The sequence below is a fragment of the Pangasianodon hypophthalmus genome, chromosome 26 (genome assembly GCF_027358585.1).
Source record: "Pangasianodon hypophthalmus isolate fPanHyp1 chromosome 26, fPanHyp1.pri, whole genome shotgun sequence".
Classification (NCBI taxonomy): Eukaryota; Metazoa; Chordata; class Actinopteri; order Siluriformes; family Pangasiidae; genus Pangasianodon; species Pangasianodon hypophthalmus.
This window is the reverse complement of record NC_069735.1, coordinates 3,022,798-3,042,780: the sequence shown is the minus strand read 5'-3', so window position 1 is coordinate 3,042,780 and position 19,983 is coordinate 3,022,798. Positions and strand designations below refer to the sequence as shown.

The 19,983-nt window shown below is 39.2% G+C and overlaps 1 protein-coding gene across 2 annotated transcripts in view; it reads right to left on the bottom strand.

Annotated features, from left to right (window-relative positions):
- The window catches only part of gpc6a (glypican 6a), a 139,992-nt gene that overhangs the window by 59,936 nt on the left and 60,073 nt on the right, over positions 1-19,983 (bottom strand). For both annotated transcript variants that reach the window (XM_026928953.3, XM_026928956.3), the window contains exon 3: positions 2,435-2,826. In XM_026928953.3, the coding sequence (XP_026784754.3) occupies positions 2,435-2,826 (392 nt within the window). The remainder of the gene's footprint in view (positions 1-2,434; positions 2,827-19,983) is intronic.

The following is a 19,983-nucleotide window of genomic DNA, read 5'->3' as shown; positions in this document are numbered from 1 at the left end:
ATTCCCCTTATGCTCCCCTAATTTTTCTAGTCCAGGGGTTCTATATTCCCAGTGGTCTATGTTCTCAGGGCTCCATTTTCTGAGAGATCTACGTTCCTAGACCACAATGTTCCCTATGTCCTTTGTCCCCTGGGATCTATATATATATGACTCTACAACCAAAGGTTCTTCTTTTTTTCCCAGTGTTGTATGTACCCAGAGTCATTTGAACATTGGGTCCTGAGAACACAGAGTAAATGCTTCATCATTTAGGTGTTTGCCTTATTTTAGTGTTAACTGCTTATAGACATTTGTATGGAATTTGTTTTGGAATTCTGGATAATAACGTGCTGCAGTGAGTCGACAAGCGCTACCTCATCTCAGAATCTAGTATTACACAGACAGAGGCATTGCTGGGATTTGCAATCACCTTCTGGACACTAGCACAGGACCTTAAATGCTAAACATGAAGATTTATATATCTATATCTATATCTGTGTGTGTGTGTGTGTGCCCACAAATGATTGAACTACAGAGTTTAAATATCGCATAGACATTATTAAGCACTTTATCAGGCAGACAGACTACCTCCATCAAACACACACACACACACACAGTCTCGAAAATGTTCAAAACACATTTTGGAAAGGACATGAAAGCAATTACTTCTCTCTCTCTCTCTCTCTCTCTCTCTCTCTCTCTCGGCAGCATTCTAATAAACGCTGCTCCTCAAGGACACTTCTCTTAATGGCCATTATCCTCGCTTTCCAAAGAGACAGATAAAAGACGCCTGCCATTACTGTCGTTACAGGCGCTGTGCTGTGATTGGCTCATTCAGCGGTGAGTTGTGTGGCTCCTTGCTCTGCTGCTGTCACTTTTAAATTCATGTTTATGACGCCGCCGTGTCTCAATAAGAGCATTAATCACTTCCTGACTTCTGAAAAGTTATCAAATGGCTTTGTGTTTCCATCAGCTGCAAGGTGACGGCGTCAAATCGCACCAGCCAAGAAACACACACTCGCTATCAGAAAGTCCTAGGTCATGTCCCAAACTGCCATTAATGTACTACATAGGATGTTGAAATAGCTCCAAACCACAGATTATAGTCACAGCACGTAAGTGGCAATTTGGGACACAGCCACAGGCAGTGTCCAGTTGCCATGGTAACTTTGGCTTACCTAGATTACTAAGACCCCTTGCTAAATTGTATGCACCAAAGTGAATCTACAATTTCAAGTATAGAAGTATGCAGTTTTGGGATGCAGCCTATGGAGAGACTGAAAAACACACATTCTCTGACATTGCACTGTCATGGGCCACATCCTAAACTGCCTCTGATGTCTAAACAGGATGTCTTAATAGCTCCAAATCTTACCATATTAGTTGTTGGTTATATGACGATTTGAGATGTAGCCACAGGTCATGAACATGGCAGACATGAAATGTTATAGTTTGATATCCTGTTCAGCACTAGTGGTGCAATTTGAGACAAAAAAGTACTCCTCTACCCTATGTTACTATAGTTACAGCAATTAGTGCATTTCATACATTTATATTATTTTAGCAAAGTAGTGCATGGTTTGGGACGTGGCCCTAGGTAGTCGTTGCATTGTTTTGGCATATACACCCTATGTTATCTAGCATATACAGCAGGCATTACAGGAAGTACACCATCTGGATCTGATATTTAGTGTACTAGTATGTGGTTTGGGATATAGCATATCCACATTTATAAATGTAATAATGGACTATGACCCAAATCACTATTACTTCACTGAATAGCCCACCACAAAAGGTCTTCATAGGTCATTGTGCCATTTAGCAAATTGAGGCGCAGCTCACGCAGAGATTGAAATGGCACTGGTTATAAACACAGTCATAGGCTGTGTCCCAAATTGTGAATAATGCATTAATCTTATGTTAAAGTATTACACATGTAGTGCCATAGACAGACTTGAACACAAACTTCAGACAGTGTGTTTATTGTAGGTGTGTGTGTGTGTGTGTGTTTCCTCTGATGGTGTGATTTATTGTGTATGTGTGCTTTGTGATAAAGCAGAGCTCTGATCCATCCCCGCCACGGCTGCACTAATAAACACCACACTAAAGGTCAGCCTGATAAACAGCAACCTGATTAAATCCCCCCATGCCCTACTCCCTATGCCCTACTCCACTCAGGAAACAGGAAGTACAGAGTAACCTGAAAACATCCCTCGATCACAGACACACAGGTCCTCCAGGGACGAGTGTCACATAAAACACACCTGATTCAGAGAGTGAGATACAACCAAGTTTGTTTGTGTGTGAGAGAGAGAGAGAGAGAGAGAGAAAGAGACAGTGTCTGTCTGCCTTTTTGTCTGTCTCGCTATCTGTCTGTCTGTCTGTCTATCTATCCATTTAGCTAGGCTTTTAAGCTTATTGTAGTTACTGGATGCTACAATAAGCTCTGCCTCACCTTGGCCACACGATTGGCCACCTCCCGTCCCACCATGAGTCCCTGGACGAAGGTGCGTGCGGCAGCGAGGGCACGTGTGATCTGGACCTTGAGTTTGCGCGGTGTGTCTCCGAACGGCTTCAACTGGTCCGTGTACTTGCTCACACATTCTAGATATTCGTCTGTGAAGGAGAACTGAGAGTTCAATAGCTGGAACATCTTCTCCAGAAGCCTGGCCCAGAAGTCGCCTAGCATCTCCTCCAGGTTGACATTCCCTCCTGTGTAGTAACGCCGTAGCTCCGAGAACAGGTCCTCGAAGATCTCTGAGTTTTGCATGAACAGGTTGCCGTAGGTGCGGACGAACATGTGGTTCAGAGACTTCTCCGAGTTGTCCAACAACTCCAGGAAGAACTCTGCAAGACAAAGAGGAACCTCAGTGAATCACATGGAAAAACTAGATACAACATCACATATCTGAACCTTAATGCAGAGGGGAATTAAACCTGAGGAGTCCAGCTCAGCAAATCAAACTCAGTGAATCAAATTCAGGGAATTAAACTTAGAGAATCAAAGCTTGTGAATAAGTTAGAGGAATCAAAATCTGAGAATCAAACTCTGAAAAACAATATTGTGGATTCTGCATTGAATACCCAGGGAACCAAACTCAGAAAACTGAACCCAAGGAATCACATTCAGGGAATCAGACCCAGAAAACTGAACTCAAGGAATCAAACTCAGAAAACTAAACTCAAGGAATCAAACTGTGGGAATCAGACTCAGAAAACTCATCCCAAGGAATCAAATTCATGGAATCAGACTCAGAAAACTAACCTCAAGGAATCAAACTAAACTCAGGGAATTAAACTCAGAAAACTAAACCCAAGTTGGGTGTCTTGTGGCACAACAGAAAAGCATTCACCCTATTGTCTCTGGAGAACACAAGTCCGAATCCAGATGATGACACAGCCATCCACAGATAGGAGCCCAAGAGAACAAAATTGGCTGTGCTGTCTGGGTGGGAGGGGTATACTCTCTCTCTCCCCCCTTTCTCTCAATCTAATCAAACTAGACAGTCATGAGTGTCTGTGAGCTCATGCACATGGAAGGCGCTATCTTCCGAGTGTGTTACAGCTCCCTATAATGCAGCAGGAGTTTGAAAAGAAGCGGTTAGCTTGCTTCAGGTGTCTCAGAGGAAGCATGTATTTGTAGTCACCCTTCTCAGCTGGTAGCTGTCGTATGAGAGGGAGAGCCGACTGGTGGGTGGGAATAAGATTTAAGGAATCAAACTTAGGGAATCAGACTCAGAAAACTAACCTCAAGTAATCAAACTCAGAACACTAACCCCAGGGAATCAAACTCAGAAAACTAAACCCAAGGGATCAAACTCAGAAAACTAACCTCAAGGAATCAAACCCAGAAAACTAACCCCAGGGAATCAAACTCAGCAAACTAAACCCAAGGAATCAAGCTTAGGGAATCGGACTCAGAACATTGAACTCACTGAATCTCAGAGAATCAAATTCAGAAAACTGAACTCTGAAAACACAAGGAATCAAACTCAGTGAATTATATTAGAACAAAATATTTTAGGATGATTTTTAATTATTTAAAATCATAAAATCAAATTAAGGTGAATAAACTGAACAAAAGTCATGAATCAAAACTAGTTAACCAAAATCAGGTAAAAAATTGGAGAATCAAACATAAGGAATCAAATCCAGGGAAACAAACTTGCTTGGACTTTATGGGGATTCACGTCACCAGGTCCACATCAGTACAGAAATGTTATTGCAGTACTCATACAGACTGTAAAACACTCTGAGCCGCATATGTATGAAAGACGCTACACTGTATAGTGTGTTAATTAAAACTGTTATTAATGAGCGCTGTGCTGTAAACAAAACTCTGATCCAAGATACAAAGAGAAGACTCTACCCTGATTACTGATCCAGTTTTTAAAATTATAATTTTATTACATCTTCATTCATATTCATATCTTTTCATCCATTTATGACAGAAAATATAACAAACAGGAAGTGCCGATAAAATAAATGGATTAATCAACAGAAGCTGCTGTATGTGTGAGTGAATGCTCTCATTACACACAATGGAAATACAATTTCCCCTTCAGCTAATTACACACGCACACTCACACACACAAACACACACACATACAGAGGCTCACGCAGTTCCTTAAACACTCCACTGAGCATACTATTGCATTTCTAACTCATCACATTTATGCCTGTGTGTGTGACAGAGGGATGGGTTTCTCTGCACCAGCAGCATCTCCGCCTCATTTTCTTCCTTCACACTAATCGCTTGTCTGCACCGCTGGCATTTTATGTTGCACATGTCATACACAAACACACACATACCCCGGTGGCAGCTCATCAGATCATGCCTTGTTGCCCCCCAAATCCCCAACAAAGTGAGAACAAATCAAAATAAACAACAAAACACAGCACTACTAAGGCATTAACTCTACAGAGCGCGCGCACACACACAGACACACCTTAAGGAATTTAAATCAAACCTGAAAAATCCAATTCATGAAACCAAACTCAGAGATTTAGATTCTGGGGACCAAACTCAGGGAATCAAACAAAAAGATTCAAATTCAGGGTATCACTCTCCCTCACTCACTTTCAGTCACCACTTTATCCCAGTCAGGGTCGCAGTGAATCTGGAGTCTATCCCAGGAATACTGGGCATGAGGTGGGAATAGGTGGGAAAAATTTGAGAATCAATCAAAGTGATTCAAATCCCTGGAATCAGCCTCAGAGAATTAAACTCAGAAAACCAAATTCCAAGAATCAAGATCAGGGACTCTGCCTTAGTGAATCAAACCCAAGAAACTGAAGACCAGGAATCAATTTAGGAATCAAACTAAGGCATTGGAAAATCAAGGGAGAGAAAGAAAGTGAATCAATTTCAGGGAATTGAATCATAACTCAAAGAATTAAGCTTAGAGACTCAAAACTGTGAATCATGGTGCAAATTTGTAAGCTCCATTTGACATACCATCCATAAAGGCATGCGTGCACACACACACACACACACACATCTATATAAAGAGAGTGAAGGATGAACATCACAATCTGTATTCAGAGAGATAACTTACACACACACACAAACACACACACTATGTACGATCTAAGCGTGAGTAAATTATAAATGATTTGCATATAAATTATTAATATAGGAATCACAGTGAGCTGGTGTGGATGTGAAATGGTGCTGCGTCAGCAATACGGAGTTCAGCAGATCAGTTACACAAACACTTCAGAACTTCCTGTTTCTTTCTTTTCCCAGCATGCACTGCATCACTGGAGTTCTTCTAATGGGTAATAGAGCTGTACTAATCCACCCCACATCTCTACTGCCAAATACTCTCTTTATCTGTGTGTGTGTGTGTGTGTGTGTGTGTGTGCACGTAATTAATAGGCCTGTGTGGGCTAATTGAGAGTGTGGAAAGGCCATTACCTACATGTCACATGCACTCATGTCAGTTGTCATGACTCTAGTAGACACACAAGACCAATCCAGCACCAAATCCACTCCCCTTATTCTATCCACTTATCCACTCCAATTTACCCCAATACATATCCAAATTAACCCCTAATCAACCCCAAAATGAACCCCTAGTCCACTCCCAAATTAACCCCTAATCCATCCCTAAAGTAACCCCAAATCCACCTCCAGATTAATCCCATATCCACCTCCAAATAATCCACAATCCACCACCAAATTGAACAGTAGTCCACTCCTAAATTAACCCCTAATCCATCTCCAAATTAACCCCAATCCAACTCGAAATTAATCCCTAATCTACCCACAAATTAACCCACAATCCCCTCACAAATTAAGCCAAAATCCCCTGTAAAATTTCTACCCATATCAATTCACAAACCAGACATAAATATTTACCTTAATTTAAACCTGGACCAAAATCCAGATTAAATGCTAAATTCTGATTTATCCTATCGACTAAATAATGATTAAACCCTAATTTAACCTGGAATAAAGCCAATTTGAACCCTGACAAAGGTATAACTAAAACATGTATTACCCTTGACTTAAACCCTAAATCTTCTTTAAAACCAGATTAAATTGTAATAAAATCAATCTACATTTACATTTAAGGTATTTGGCAGACAAATTTATCCTGAGTGACTTACAGAAGTGCTTTGAAGTCCCTATCAAAAAACACACTTATTCATACTGGTTCACAAGGTCAGGTACTAAGAGTGCCATCAGTCTAAAATCCCTGTGTTGGAGGTTAGTTTAATATGAAAAACACATGTTAACAAAGTGCTGAAGACAGCCAGTGACTCGGCTGTTCAGACTTCTAAGGGAATTTCATTCTGTAACCTGGGTGCCAGGACAGAGAAAGGTCTTGATGCATGTCTTCCTTGTACCCTGAGAGAAGGTGGGTCCAGTTGAGCAGTGCTAGAGGACCAGAGGGAGTGTGGTGCAGTGTGGGGTGTGATAAGTGCTTTAAGGTAGGTTGATGCTGGTCTCTTTTTGGCTTCGTGACTGGGGTAGTGTGGGAGAACAGATGCATTCTGGATCAGTTGGAGAGGTTGAATAGCTGGTAGAGACAGACCTGCCAGGAGTAAGTTGCAGTAGTCCAGTCTCAAAATGACAAACAAACACTTGATTGGCCTCTGTGGATAGAAATAGCTGGGTCCTCCTGATGTTCTAAAGGAGAAACCTGCAAGTCAGTTTAGCAATGTGAGGTGAGAAGAAGACTTGGTTGTCCATGGTTACACCAAGGTTGCATGCAGTGACAGATGGCGAGATATAAGATTTGCTCAAGAAGATCTCAAGACATGGTTACGCTTCACCAGGGATGAACGGCATCTCAGTTTTGCTCAGATTATGTTTCAGATGATGAGCTACCATCCATGATGAGCTGAGATCCATGTAGAAGCATGGGAGTCTGAAGGAGGAAAGGAGAGGGTGAGTTGAGTGTTATCAGCATGAGTGATATGAGCTCACCAAGAGAGCAGGTACAGAGGGAAAAAAGAAGAGGACCAAGCACTGAGCTTTGTGGGATGCCAGTGGAGAATCTGTATGGAGCAGACTGTGGATCCCCTCCATGTCACTTGATGTGACCCTCCCTCCAGGTAGGAAGCAAGCCATTGCCATGTTGTGTCAAGAATTTCAAGACTCACTCGTAAGGATGGACAAGTGAGTCTTACAGTTGACTGTATAGAAGGCCGCTGGAAGGTTGAGGAGGATGAGAACTCATAACAATTTGGCTGATCTAGTGGCATAAAGCTTCTCAGTGACGGCTACAAGAAGAATTTCTGGATAAAAATAATTTTGACTAAATAATTGCTCACAATTAAACTGTGACTAAAGCAGAACTAAACCCCAGAATAAATTCTGACTAATCTGAAATAGGATTTATTTAGGATTTATTAGCTTGTGTTAGTCAAGGATTTAGTCTGGTCTACAGGAAGACTGACCCCTTATAAATCTCTGATTTATTACAGACTCAACACTGTACTGTAGAGGAGTCTCTATAAACACACACACACGTTATCCCTGTTAGCATGATTAACAGCAGGCCTGTGTATGTGTGATGGGAACGGAGGGTCGACATCTGGTCACGCTGCAGAGTCATGAATCAGAGCTTCATGGGCGTGTGTGTGTGTGTGTACGTGTCTGCACATGGTTCACTGATGGTTTTTACTTGTGTGCGTTTTTTAACATTACTAGCCAGAGCTCCAATATCAGACAATCAAAATTCTGCAGCTTCATCTGTGTGTGTGTGTGAGAAAGTGAGAAAGAGAGAAAGACAGAGGCAGATTAGAAGGGATTGGAAGAGGAATGGGAATCAATGGAGTAGGATTTCAGATGGGAAACAATGTGATGGAAACCTATAATATGTTATTTAAAACCACTAATGTTGAGCAAAATGCTGTATGGTGACGCAGTGTTAGCTTAAACTGTCTCACACTAGTGAGTTAATTTTAGTTTACGGTATCTAAAGAAATGAAACATGGGATTGTTTTTAAGGTCTCCTGTCAGCTAATATTAGCTACATGGCTTCTTCTCCATTTTGGGTGTTTTGCGCCACACAGTGAATTGCAAGAGTGTCATCTTTCCATGTCATATTTATACACAGTTTATGTACATTTTGACAGCATCAACTACTTTCGCCTTTTTGAAGCAAAAACACACACTGTCACTGGGTGTCTAGCTCAGGAGCGTGACAGGGAAATGACATTAGCGCAGCATTAGCATGAATCGGGTTATAGTAACTGAGTATGACTCATCACGCTTCAGCCTTTAGTGCCTCTCCTCCCCGGGTTTAAACGTCTTTCTAAACTCATTCACGCCATTTACAGCGTTCACAATCGATTCTGTCCATCTCACACACACACAGACACACACACACACACAAACACAAAAGAGCCAGAGAGAAAATTAGACTTTATAGGTATAATGAATGTGGTTATTAAGGGGTGACCTTTCTACTACCCTCACTGTGTAGGGTGTAGGGTGTTGGGTGCAGACTAGTATGCAGTACATAGTGTAGAAGAGAAAACGTGCACTACAGAGTGATGAATCTGAGGCTTTATCCAAGCTCATTGATCTGCAACTAATGTGAAAGCTGACACGCTACAGCGCTAATCAGAGCTAGCGTTCTGAGCTAATGATCACTGGAGCTCATGACAGATGAGTGTGTATGTGTGTGTGTATGTGTGTGTGTGTGTGAATATAAAACCATCTTTTGATAAGATTACATAACAAGTGAGAGTATACTGAGTGTAATCGAGCATTCATAAGAAACGTGTGAATTTCATCATGGGAAGATGAACACTTGTTGCTGGGCAACTAGGAAATATTGAAACCAAGCAGAAGCTACTTAGTGACTGAGGTTAAGACTTACCTAGCTAGCGTGTACGCACAAAGTCAGAGTGGAAGTGGAAATGAGATAGAACTGTCAAGAACATCAACATTTACCTCAGCTGTGTTAGTAAATGCTTATCTTTAATTACACTTTGACCACAAAACCAACGTAAGTAGGTTTTTGCGTCAGCGTAGCATGAACTTGGTCCTGTCTGAAAAGTTTTACCACAAGTGGGAGCCGTCCGCATGGAAACATTTTGTAAACACGGTGAATTTGAATGTAGCCTAAAGTAGCCTTCAAAGTTATTGGCTAATTCTTAGCTAGTCAGGTGGCAACCAAACCATAATATAAACCAGCCTACATGATCGCTCACCATAAGAGCTTGCTAATGACTGAGTTTAACAATTTAGGAGCTAATACACAGCCATTAAGTGTTAAATAGACAATGTAAAGATATGGTGACAGTGGAAACAAGCCAGAATTATTCAGAACGTCAACATTTAGCTCAGATATCTTGATAAATAATTAAGGAAAGACTTCCTGTGAGGAAAATTTCATCGTCGTTAAACCTAGCATTAATTGCTGTTCAAAAGTTTCTACCATAAAACCTGTTCGGTACCTGTATTTCTAACAAGTTTCGTCTAATTTGTCACACTTTTAATACTTTCACTTTTGTCCAAATACTAGCTAGATAACAATTCTGGTCTCACATAGAGTAGTGGTACTATTTTTGCACATTTTAATAACTTGACCGAGAGCTGTTGAAACATTCCTTTAATTACATTTTACAGCATTTGGGGGCTTCTGAATTGTTGAATAAATTCCTCATATCTGGGCTCCACACGGACCAATTATTCTCTCCATTCTGATAACAGCATCTCTCCAAAGTCTACAAACTCTCACTGAGGAGGAAAAAAAGCTTGTTGGCTTAATGTGGCTAATACTTTATTAAATAACTACAGAGCTTTAATTACCGCAAAGTGGATTCTTGAAAGAATGAAGTTGGTGAACCGTTTTATATAAAGTGTCATGTTAATAAATGTCTACGGTATACACATAATGCTTGAAAAGCATTCAGGGTAAGAATATATTGAATGATGAAACATTCTCACATTCGCAATGTAACGTATCTAAAGCAAAAATAACCACAGTGTTATTATCATATACTTGGCTGGATCCCATTAGCAGCGTATCTTCTCTACCGTTAAAATGAAGCAAGCCCAGGCAGACAAGGACATGAGACAGAACTATCCAGAATGCAGACGTTTAACTCAGATGTGCTGATAAATTACGAAGAAAAAACTTTGCTTGGATAAAAACTATAGCCGTTAACGCAACTTCTATGGCTTCAACCATATTAAAAAAACATCAATGTGACACATAATACGTTCTGATTTGTCAAGTAGGTTGGAAAATGTTGTAGATACCACAAGAGAAGGCTGTTCATGTGGGAAAAAAAAATGATGAACACACATTTTTGAGTGAAGAATATAAAACTGAGAAAATGGCGTCTGTGCATCTGAAAGTGAATGTGACAAGAGGAAAGGGAGATGTGTGTGTGTATATCTGTAGCACGGCATGAAATTAGTGTGTGTGTGTGTGTGCATGTGTGTGTGTGTGCAGGGAGGAGGCCTGGCTTTAGGAAATGGCCTCCATTTACTCTAATTAAATCAGTGTAACACTGGATCTGCCTTCCTCCTTCTAATATGTGTGTGTGTGTGTTTGTGTGTGTGATGAAATGATAAATATAGCAGTTGTGTGAGGCTGGTCAAAAGGCTTTTACTTAAAAAAGGCTTTCACTTAAAAAGGTTTACATATGGGTCCTAAGACTAAGCTTAGCATTATTACCAGGGTTAGGATTATCATAATTTAGCTACATTTAGATATAATTTAAAATTTAAATATGATTTAAAATTCCTCTCAGAAATCCTGTCAGGTAAGCTCATGTGAACTACGTAGCTAATGTTAGCGGTGATGCTTGGAAACTGTTATGAATATGACCTCAAATTCCATTCAGAAATCCTGTCATTTATGAAACTCCTGTCAGGTTATCTTATGTTAGCTAGCTTACTAAAATAAACAGTGACGATCATGAACATTTATGAATACAGCTAATGTAAACTATCTTGCTAACATCAGCGGTGAAGATTATAAACACTTATGAATGTGACTTAAAAATCCTCTCAGAAATCCTGTCAGGTGAGCTAATGTTAACTACCTAGCTAATATTAACGGTGAAGATTCTGAACACCTACGAACATGACCTCAAATTCCTCTCAGAAATCCTGTCATGTTAGCTCATGCAAGAGGTAGCATTGTAATAAATATTTGTAACCAATTATGAAAATCAATCAGGTTAACATATGTTAGCTAGCTTACTAACATTAACAGTGACAATCATGAACATTCATGAATACAGCTAATGTTAACTAGCTAGCTAACATTAATGGTGAAGCTTGAGAGCATGCATGAATTTGGCCTCAAATTCATCTCAGGAAACCTGTCAGGTTAGCGCAGGTAAGAGCTAGCATTGCAGTAAATATATAAACATTTATGAAACTCCTGTCAGGTTAATTTATGTTAGCTAGCACACTAACATTACTAACATTAACAATTCATGAATATTTATAATATAGCTAATATAAAACATTTATTGATGTAAACATTTATCAAAATTCTGTCAGGCTAAAATATGTTATGCTAGTTGAGTAACATTAACAGTGCAGCTTATGAACCTTTATAAACATGACTTTAAAATTCTCTCAGAAATCCTGTCAGTTTAGTATATTTTAACTAGCTAGCTAACATTAGGAGTGAAGCTAATGAAAATTTATGAGCATGACTTAAAATTTCTCTGAGGAATCCTGTCAGTTTAGCATATGCTAACTAGCTAACATAAGGAGTGAAGCTAATGAACATTTATTAGCATGACCTCAAGTCCCTTCAGAGATCCTGTCAAGTTAGCTCATGTCAGAAAATTAGCTAGCAATAGCACTCTTTTTTTTTCCTCCATGGTGGCTGTTAGTCACTTCTGCCGACTGTGACACTTCTGCCGACATTTCACACTCGTTCTTATTTCCATATATGGACACAATGACATGCCCACATCTACGAACTCAAAGACATGCTATATTTTTATTCTAAATAATAAGGTGAGTTATTGATATAACTTCAATTATACCCTAGCCCCACACCACTAACCTCTAGAGAGAAAGAGAGAGAGGGTGTGTGTGTGCGTGTTTGTGTGTGTTGTAGACCCGAGGCTCAGTAACAGAAAGACTCGTGTATAAGATACAGTCTACGGCTCATGGCGTCTGTGAAGTTCTCCTCTCTTTTGCTAATTGCTAGCTGCTGTGTGATCTCTTCATCACTCTCAAACTCATTAAGCTCTGAAGGCCCCGAGCTGGCGGTTGCCAAATCCTTGCGTCTCGCCCCTGTTGTTGTTTACACGCAGGCAGTGATTCATTACCTGAGGAGGAAGTGACAGCTGTGTGCGCACAGACGCGCGCCAATTATGCAGATTCTGTTTTGCTCGTTACAGATTGCCGGGCCGGGCGGACGGGCGGTCTTCAGAGACCACCACGCTCTTTTCATTCTCTGTGTTCTCCACGGTGGCTGTTAGTCACCGGCCGGCGGAGTGCGAACTTCAAAAGATCGGATAATGGACAGAGTCTCGCAGGGGTAAAGAGCCAAGGAGAGAAAACACAAACTCCCAGTCAAACTCAGAGTCAGAGCGGAGAGTCAGCTGCTCCATATTCAACAGAGCGGGAAAAGAAAAAGCCAGAGAAAGAGTAATGAAAAGAAAAGGTAAAACAAGGGAGGTAAAAAAAGAAAGAAAGAAAGACGGAGGAAGGAATGAAAATAAAGTTAAAAAGGGGAGGGAGGGAGGGAGGGAAGGGAGGAAAGACTTAATAGGTTAAAGAGGGAAAAGAGGAAACTAAGAAAAATGGAAGAAAGAAACACAAAAATTATGAAAGAAAGAAAGAAAGAAAGAATTGAGGGAGGAAATAGGTTAAAGAGGGAAAAAAGGAAACTAAGAAAAAATGGAAGAAAGAAACAAAAAAAATTAAGAAAGAGAGAAAGAAAGAATGAAAGAAAAGAAAAGAGAGATGAAACAGGTAAAACATGGAAGGAAGGAAGGAAAGAAAGAGAAAGAAAGAAAGAAAGAAAGAGGAAGGAATGAATGAAAAAGGTAAAACAAAGGAGAGAAAGAGGGAAAGAAAGAAAGAAAGAAAGAAAGAAGAAATGAAAAGAAAAAGGTGAAACAAGAAAGAAAGAAAGATTTGAGGGAAGAAATGGGTGAAACAAGGAAAGGAGGAAACTAAGAAAAAAGGAAGAAAGAAACAAAAATTAAGAAAAAGAAAGAAAGGTTTTAGGGATGAAACAGGTAAAACAAGGAAAGAAGGAAGGAAGGAAAGAATGATTTTAGGGAAGAAATATGTGAAACTGGGAAAGGAGGAAACCAAGAAAAATGGAAGGAAGAAACAAAAAAATTAAAGAAAGAAAGAAAGACAGGAAGGAAAGACAGAAGGCTGGAGGGCTGTCTGATGGAGGACATCAGTAGGAGAGATACAGGGCCATGCTGGTTCTTTCACACAGGCTCTGAGCTGAAAGTGGAACAGCTGTAATCAGACGCTGAAAGTCGCTCACTTTAATAAACCTGCGCTGATGATTCTTCACCTGACAGAGCTGAGGAGAGAGACGTGCGGTCACTCAGCGGAAACGTCACACTACCGTGATTAATAATTTATCCCAGCGCCATCTATCACCGAGCGACAGGTCGTCTTGTGTGTGCGTGTGTGTGTGTGTGTGTGTGTTAACCTAATCCGTCACTGCACTGAAAATAAATTCATAAATACATAACAGTATCAGAAAACATTTGTGAGGGAAAATTACAGAGTGCAAAGGTGAAAATGATTTTCCCGCCCCGGAGCGAGAGACTTCTGCTACACGATTAGTGCTAATCAGCTCGTGTACAACAGCGCCAGTGTCAAAAAGTACAACCTTTCTACATCAGCGCCATTTCACACTGTGTTTCGGCTGTGTTTCGGCTGTGTTTTGTTCCGTCATCTCATCAAACCGAGTATGCACGCGGTCACAGCAGTCGCACAGGATTGCTCCTGGATACAAACTAGACTTAAAAAAAAAACCTCATGTAAACAGGAGAAAAAAAAACCCTGTTACAACAGACGGTGTAGTAGCAGTGGTTACCATGGTAATCTCGGCTACAACGTACCTGTTGGATAAGGAAGAGAGAAGCTAAGCTACCGCGTAGCACGCACAAGTAGACACCAAATCAGGGCGAAAAGTATCGAAATACATAAGAAATACATTTCATTCACGAAAGAAAGAAAGACATGAATGAAAAAATATAGTGAAGAATAATGAATAAAAGCAGGTGGAGAAAAAACAAATAAAAACAGACAAAATAAGATCTAGAGGAAAAATAAACAAAGAAAGAAAGAAAGAAAAAGAAATGAAAAAGCAAGGACATAAGGATGAAAAAGTATGAATGGAAGGATGAAAAATGAAGGGAAGAAAAAGAGCGAAAAAGGCATAAAAATGAAAAAGGGTGAAGAAGAAAGAAAGAAAGAAAGAAAGAAAGAAAGAAAAAGAAAGAAAGGCAACTGAAAATTAGAAAACTCAGGAAGTGAGTGATAAAAATAGAGGAAGATAGACACAAAGAGAAAGAAAAAGGAAGAACAAATCACGAAAATGAAAAAATAGAGAGAATGAATGAATGAAAGAGAAAAATGTGGAAAGAAAGAAAGAAAGAAAGAAATAGTGACGAAAATAAAAAAGAAAATGAAATGAAGCGGTTGGAGAAAAAATGAAAAAATAAAAACAAAAAAGATAAAATAAGATCTATAGAAAGAGTAAAAATAAAGACTAAAATGAAGAGAGGAAATGAAAGAGAAATGGAAGAAAGAAGCCAAAAAAAAAGAAATTTAAAAGAAAGAAAGAATATTAGCTAAGTTATAATTGCACAGTCTGGGAAAGTCCTCTCCTTCAAATTTACTTATCTCACTTTTATCTTAGACAGACAGACAGAAAGAAAGAAAGAATTAAAGGGAGAAGAAAGAAAGAGAGAGAGAGAGAAAGAAAAAGAAAGAAAGAAAGCCGTTTGAGTGAGACTCTGAAGTGAAAAAGGCGCTGGCTGAAGTGCGCACTTCGGAGCATTTGGTGACTTTTCGTCCCTTGGCCGAGTTCCCTGCTCTCGGAGGAGTGAGTAACGGGATCAGGCAGCTTGTCTTGGTGTAAAATCCTGTTTAAAAAGTTGAGCCACAGATGCCATCACAAGCCCCATCCAGAGTGGCGTCTGAATCACATGACCTCGGAGCAAAGCCTGCTGGGAAATGAGAGGGGGGTAAAGTGGTGCACTCTCCAGCATGGCTCTGACTCAACCTGGACCACTCCGTCCTCTGTCCTGGCCGCGGTCTCTCGGTCTCTCAGCCAATCTGCGCGATCCTGCAGCCTCTCTAATTAACAGCCTCTCAGTGGGAGGGGACTGAGGCGGCGTCTGTGCCAAGACACGAGGGCGGGTGCCAAGAATAAACACTCATGGGTACCCGACATTGCATCAGGTTTTAAGATATTAGTCTGAGGCTGTATGTTACCCAAAAAAAAAAAAAAAAAAAAAAAAAAAAAAAAAAAAAAAAAAAAAACTTCTTTAGCTGTAGCTTCTTTCATTGGTCAGCTTTTTAGACTTAAATGAGGTTCGGCTGTGTTTCATTCTGGATACAGATTCAGCCTAAATGCTGTCTACCTAGGCAGCCTACTCATGAGAAAAAAGGGGGGAACAAGGAAGGAAAGAATAATATAGATAAAATAAAGATAGATAAAATGCCCTCGGTGCTAAAATACCTTCAGAGATAAAATACCCTCTGAGGTAAAATATTTTTAGAGATAAAATGCCCTTGCTGCTAAAATACCTCCGAGATAAAACACCCTCAGACATATCTAACCCTCAGGGCTAAAATCCCCCTGAATTAAAATACCTTCTAAGACAAAATACTTAAATACCCTCGGAGATAGAATATTCTCAGACATAAAATACACTCACAGTTAAAATTCTCTCCAAGATGAGATACCGCTGGTGCTAAAATGCAGAGATAAAATACACTCTGAGACCAGATACCCTCAGAGATAAAATACCCTCAGAGATGGAATACCCTCAGAGATGAAATACCCTCAGAGATAAAATACATTCAGAGATCAAATACCACTAGAGATGGAATACCCTCAGAGATGATATACCTTCAGAGATGGAATACCCTCAGAGATGAAATACCTTCAGAGATAAAATACCCTCAGAGATAAAATACCCTCAGAGATAAAATACATTCAGAGATCAAATACCACTAGAGATGGAATACCCTCAGAGATGATATACCTTCAGAGATGGAATACCCTCAGAGATGAGATACCCTCAGAGATGGAATACCCTCAGAGATGATATACCTTCAGAGATGGAATACCCTCAGAGATAAAATACCCTCAGAGATAAAATACCCTCAGAGATGGAATACCCTCAGAGATGAAATACCCTCAGAGATGAAATATCTTCAGAGATCAAATACCCTCAGAGTTAAAATACCACTAGAGGTAAAATACCCTCAGAGACAAAATACCCTCAGAGATGAAATACCCTCAGAGACGAAATACCCTCAGAGACGAAATACCCTAAGAAATCAAATACTCTCAGTGATCAAACACCCTCAGAGATGAAATACCCTCAGAGATGAAATACCATAAGAAATCAAATACTCTCAGAGATCAAACACCCTCAGAGATGAAATACCATAAGAAATCAAATACTCTCAGAGATCAAACACCCTCAGTTAAAATACTCTCTTAGACGAAATACCCTCAGAGACGAAATACCCTCAGAGACGAAATACCCTCAGAGACGAAATACCCTCAGAGATGAAATACCCTCAGAGATAAAATACCCTCAGATATAAAATACCCTCAGATATAAAATACTCTCAGAGATCAAACACCCTCAGAGTTAAAATATTCTCTTAGATGAAATACCCTCAGAGATAAAACACCACTAGTGCCAAAATACCCTCTTATTTCTTTTCTTTTACTGTGTGTATATGTGTACAGCAACCTTAAGTGTTAGAAAGGTGCTATGTAAATGGAAAGCGTTATTCCTTATTCTTATTATTTCTTTCCTTTTTCATTATTACACCTTTTCTTACTTTATAACCTTTCTTTCTTTCTTTCTTTTATTCACTTGTTTCATTACAATTTTTCTTACTTTTTTATAACTTTTTATCCCTCCATCTTTCCCTATTTATTTATTTATTAAAACTTTTTAACATTTTTTTATTTGTACTTTCATACAACTGTTTTTCTTTCTTTCTTTCTTTCCTCCTTTCACTGTTTCACCTGTTTGTTCCCTCACAACTTTCTTTCTTTCTTTCTTTCTTTCATTGAATTCATTCATTTGTTTCATCATTACAATTTTTCTTACTTTTCTTAGAACTTTTTTATCCCTCCATCTTTCCCTCTATATTTATTTGTTTATTAAAACTTTTTAATTTTTTTTAAATTTGTATTTTCATGCAACTGTTTTACTGCCTTTCTTTCTTTCTTTCTTTCTTTCTCTTTAATTCATTCACTTTTTTCATCATTACAATTTTTCTTACTTTTCTTTCTTAACTTTTTTTATCCCTCCATCTTTCCCTCTATATTTATTTATTAAAACTTTTTTAAAAATCTTTCATTTGTACTTTCATACAACTGTTTCACTGCCTTTCTTTCTTTCTTTCTTTCTTTCTTTCACTGTTTCACCTGCTTGTTCCCTCACGACTTTCTTTCTTTTTTCTTTCTTTCCTAGTGCATAAATAAATAAACAAATAAAAGCCAATCTCTTCCAGAAAGCCTCTCCGATCAAATCCTCATGCTCCATGAATCACAGGCATTGATCAGTCTGGAGTAATAATCAATAGTCATTTAGACGGAGAGATCCCCGAGCCCCGGTGCTGTGAATGAGTGATTAGTAAAGCGTAGCGACGCAGCAACAGGTCTCCTCCGGTTTTCCCCGAGAGAAATACGCCGGCTTGTGTGACGCGCGGCTGTCCCCGGAGCGTTCGGATTGAGAGCCACATCAAACATGGACACGGGCGGCCATTAACAAGGGACAGAGTAGAAAGATCGCAGGGAAACTCTCGCTCCGAGTGCCGAGGAAGGACGACGGGCGTCCTCGCGGAGCTCGATCTGAACACACCTTACACCACCGTGACCTTTAACCCCCTACACCAAGGCTTCCTGTATCACACTCGAGCACTCATATATTATCCATAACATAGCACTTCTTTAGATTTTTCTCCTTCAGATTTTCATTCTTTTCTTTTTTTTCCATTTTGCTTTCAATTATTTTAATTCCGTTCATCTCTGTCTTTGTTTCTTTTTTTTTCAACCCACTTTTTCCCCTGCATCCCATTTATCCATCTTTTATTATTATTATTATTATTTTTTAAAACTTTTCATACTTTCTTCCATCCTGCCAATTTATTTCTCTAATTAATTCTTTCTTCAATCCAGTCTTCCTTTTATTAAATCTTTATTTTTTCTTTAATTCTTCCACTTCTTATTTCAGGAATTAGTTATTTTTTTCCTCCTCTTTATTTTGTAGCTTTTTCTGTTTGTTATTACCAACATCCTTTTGTGTGTCTTTTACATTCTTTCTTTCTTTCATTATTTTTTCATTACAGTTTTTCTTACTTTTCTTATAACTTTTTATCCCTCCATCTTTCTTTCTTTCTCTTTAATTCTTTTATCATCCTTACATTTTGTCTTACTTTCCAACATTTTAGCCTTTTATCTTCTTTTTTCTTTTTATTATTTATTTCGTTCTTTCTTTCTTTCTTTCTTTCTAATGTGTCATTACATTCTTTCTTATTTTAAACTATCTATCTATCTATCTATCTATCTATCTAATTCTTTTTTCATTACATTTTTTCTCACTTTAAACTTTTTATCCCTCCATCTTTCTTTCTTTCTTCTTCTTTTTTTCTTTCTAAGATAAAAGTGAGATAGTAAATTTAAAGGAAAAGACTATCCCAGACTGTGCAATTATAATTTCTTTCTTTCTTCTTTCTAATTCTTTTTTACTTACTTTTACTTACTCTTTCTGTCTTTCTTTCTTCACCTCCCTTTTCTTACCCTTCACTTTCCTTCTTCCTTGGTTGCTTGCGTTTTTCACTTACTCTGTCCAAGTGTCTTTCTGTTTCTGACGGTGCGTGTGTATGTATGTGGTCGGATGTTCTTGCTTTCATTTTAATTAGGTTTGTGTGTGTGTGTGTGTGTGTGTGTCACAAACAGGTCCACCCCCTCCATGCACACATTCAGCGCCTAAGGCTTGTAACTGTCTCACATCTATATTTCACCTGTGTGTGTCTGTGTGTGTGTGTGTGTGTGTGTGTGTGCGTGATATCCGTGTTGTAGCATGCAGCAGTGTATATTATACATGGACTCTCGTGACCGATTGCATCTCAATCTCTCCGCCTCACAGACACACACACACACACACACAGGTGAAATATGGATGCAAGACACTTACAAGCCTTAGGCACTGAATGAGTGTGTGAGTGTGTGTGTGTGTGTGTTTGGGGGGGGGCATTTTTGTGATACAGACACACAAACCTAATTGAAATGAAAGCAAGAAAAGCCAACCACACACACACACACA